Below are 2118 nucleotides of genomic sequence, written 5' to 3' on the forward strand. Positions count from 1 at the left end.
CTGTGTGGTGCGGGGAAGGGAACTGGCCTCTCCATTCGGTGTTCCCTGTCAGTCGCGAGTGACGGGTGCGGGGAAGGGAACTGGAACTGGGCGCTTTCGACGAACTGGGGAAAGGAACTGCGAGATTTGGGGAGAGTGGAGAAGCGGTGGAGCGGTGGAGCGGTGGAGAGTTTTCAAAAACGAAAAATGTTAACGTTTGCGCTGGTGTGTGAGGAGTGGGAAAAGGCTGTGACAACATGCGCTTGTGCGGGAAATTACGCCTCTAAATGTTAATTTCATTTTTCTGTTAAAAAATAAAAAAATAAAATCAAAATGCTGCTACCACGTCAGGTGGTCATGAAAGTGGTAAAAATGATAGTAGATTGTGGTAAGTTCTGAATTTAAAAAAACATATTTTTTGCACCGGTGAAGTGTTTTCTGAATATGTGTTACCAAATCACTGTGTCTGAGGTTAATCAGCGAACAAAGCAGGGTAAAAACAAAAACATTAATTCCTCAGAGAACAAACAAGAGATTTTATTCTCAGTTTACTTTATTAGTGCTTATTTCCTTATAAATAAGCATATGTAAAAACTGAAACTTTCTAGTCTCTCAGACATTAACAAAGTTGAAGAGATCCCCACATTTCACCCCAAACGAGCTCAGTGGGGAAGTGCTAAAGCCAACCCTTGATTTTGCAAGATCGAACACCACCAGATTCTCTTCCAATTGGCGTGCTCCTATGGTGATTTCAGCTCTAGGTTGCATTCCACCATTCACAACGGCCAAACACGACACCCCAGGTTGTGTCTGCACGGTCAAATCCTCTCCAGAGATTCTCCAAACAGGGCCATTAGGCTTCTCCATCACAAGCTCCACGCTGGGATACTCACTGATGTTTTTGGTACGGAAACACAGCTCAAATGGTGCCAAAGCTTTCACTTGGGATTGCTTCGGAAGCTGCTGAGCAAACACCTGAACGAAAGACTCGTAAAGAGATTGCTGCAGAACCATGTGAGGAGTTGAGGTGCTAATCATGGTTCCTCCAGAATGTCCTACTGTGGTTGATGATATCTTCTTCACCGGGGCCACGCTGTACTGGTTGATCCTCATGGAGTTGACTCTCACGTTGTACTCTCCTTGTGGGGTGATGGTTAGCGGCGTGTAAGCCAAGTCATGGAAAATAGCGTGGCCGTGAAACTCATGCAAGTTGTTGGGTGCGTCTCCGAAGATGATAGCACCCTTGGAGGATGAAGAGTAGCGAGAGAGACAGGTGGTGAATTGGCGTTGTAGGCCAAAGTGGGAATCGAGTTGGTTTGCGAGAGAAATAGGTGCATGGCCTAATCCAGCTACTCCTTCGATGTTTTTGGGAAGACCCTTTTGGAGAAGGAAGGAAGGAGCACAAGAGAAGAGGAACTGAGGGACTGTGAACACTTCACCGAGTTGGGTTCCCAGAGAGATGTGGATTCCAAGAACATCCTGACCTAGTTCACCCAAACCGTTCTGTTGGGTGACAGGGTTGGTGGACATGAGACCACATGTGTTTTTGTGACACCCTGGTCTTGTTGCCGCTGGGCAACTGAGACACTGGTGTGTGTTGGCTCTGAAGCACTGTGCAGAGTGACAGAAGGGTGCTTCGTAGGTTTTGGATGAGTAATGCTGCTCACAGTTGAGCCAGACCTGGTTTCCATTGAGGTCCACTAGGACTGGTACTTGTGTTAGAGGGGTTCTTTTGAGAAGGTTGGTCCAATGGAGACCAGTGGAAGCATCTTTTTGAGTAGGTAGAACAAGCATGTATGCAGGATTCATGACATTGTTGGACTCAGATGGTGAGAAAAGAAACGAGCAAGAAAGAGAGAGGACTAGAAAGTAGAGGAGAGAAGCCATTATTGCTATGCTCAAGGTTGGAATAAGAGATGATAATGTATGTTACTGTGTTATGAGGTGAGATTTATAGAGAAAGGAGCATGTAACCCTTTGGATGGAGGTGAGTCATGGGAAAAACATAATGGCAGAGAGATTCTCTTTCTTTTGGCAGTGTTCATCAGAGAGCCAGTTCATAAATTGGAACTGTTTGATGTGAATTTGCAGAAGATTAACCTTATTAGTAAGAAGGAGAGAAAAAACAAAAAGGGTATG

General features: G+C 45.4%; 1 protein-coding gene across 1 annotated transcript; it reads right to left on the reverse strand.

Moving 5' to 3' along the window:
• Window positions 1-473: 473 nt before the first annotated feature.
• LOC114186823 (basic 7S globulin 2-like) lies at window positions 474-1914 on the reverse strand. The gene has a single exon (XM_028074861.1). It carries the CDS (start codon window positions 1864-1866, stop codon window positions 592-594), a length of 1275 nt encoding a protein of 424 aa, XP_027930662.1. The 5' UTR covers window positions 1867-1914; the 3' UTR covers window positions 474-591.
• Between the last annotated feature and the right edge of the window lie 204 nt (window positions 1915-2118).

This window comes from Vigna unguiculata, chromosome 6, assembly GCF_004118075.2.
Source record: "Vigna unguiculata cultivar IT97K-499-35 chromosome 6, ASM411807v1, whole genome shotgun sequence".
NCBI lineage: Eukaryota > Viridiplantae > Streptophyta > Magnoliopsida > Fabales > Fabaceae > Vigna > Vigna unguiculata.

Coding starts and splice junctions, on each gene's coding strand:
- LOC114186823 (XM_028074861.1), bottom strand. CDS start 1,866: ATGGCTTCTCTCCTCTACTTTCTAGTCCTCTCTCTTTCTTGCTCGTTT.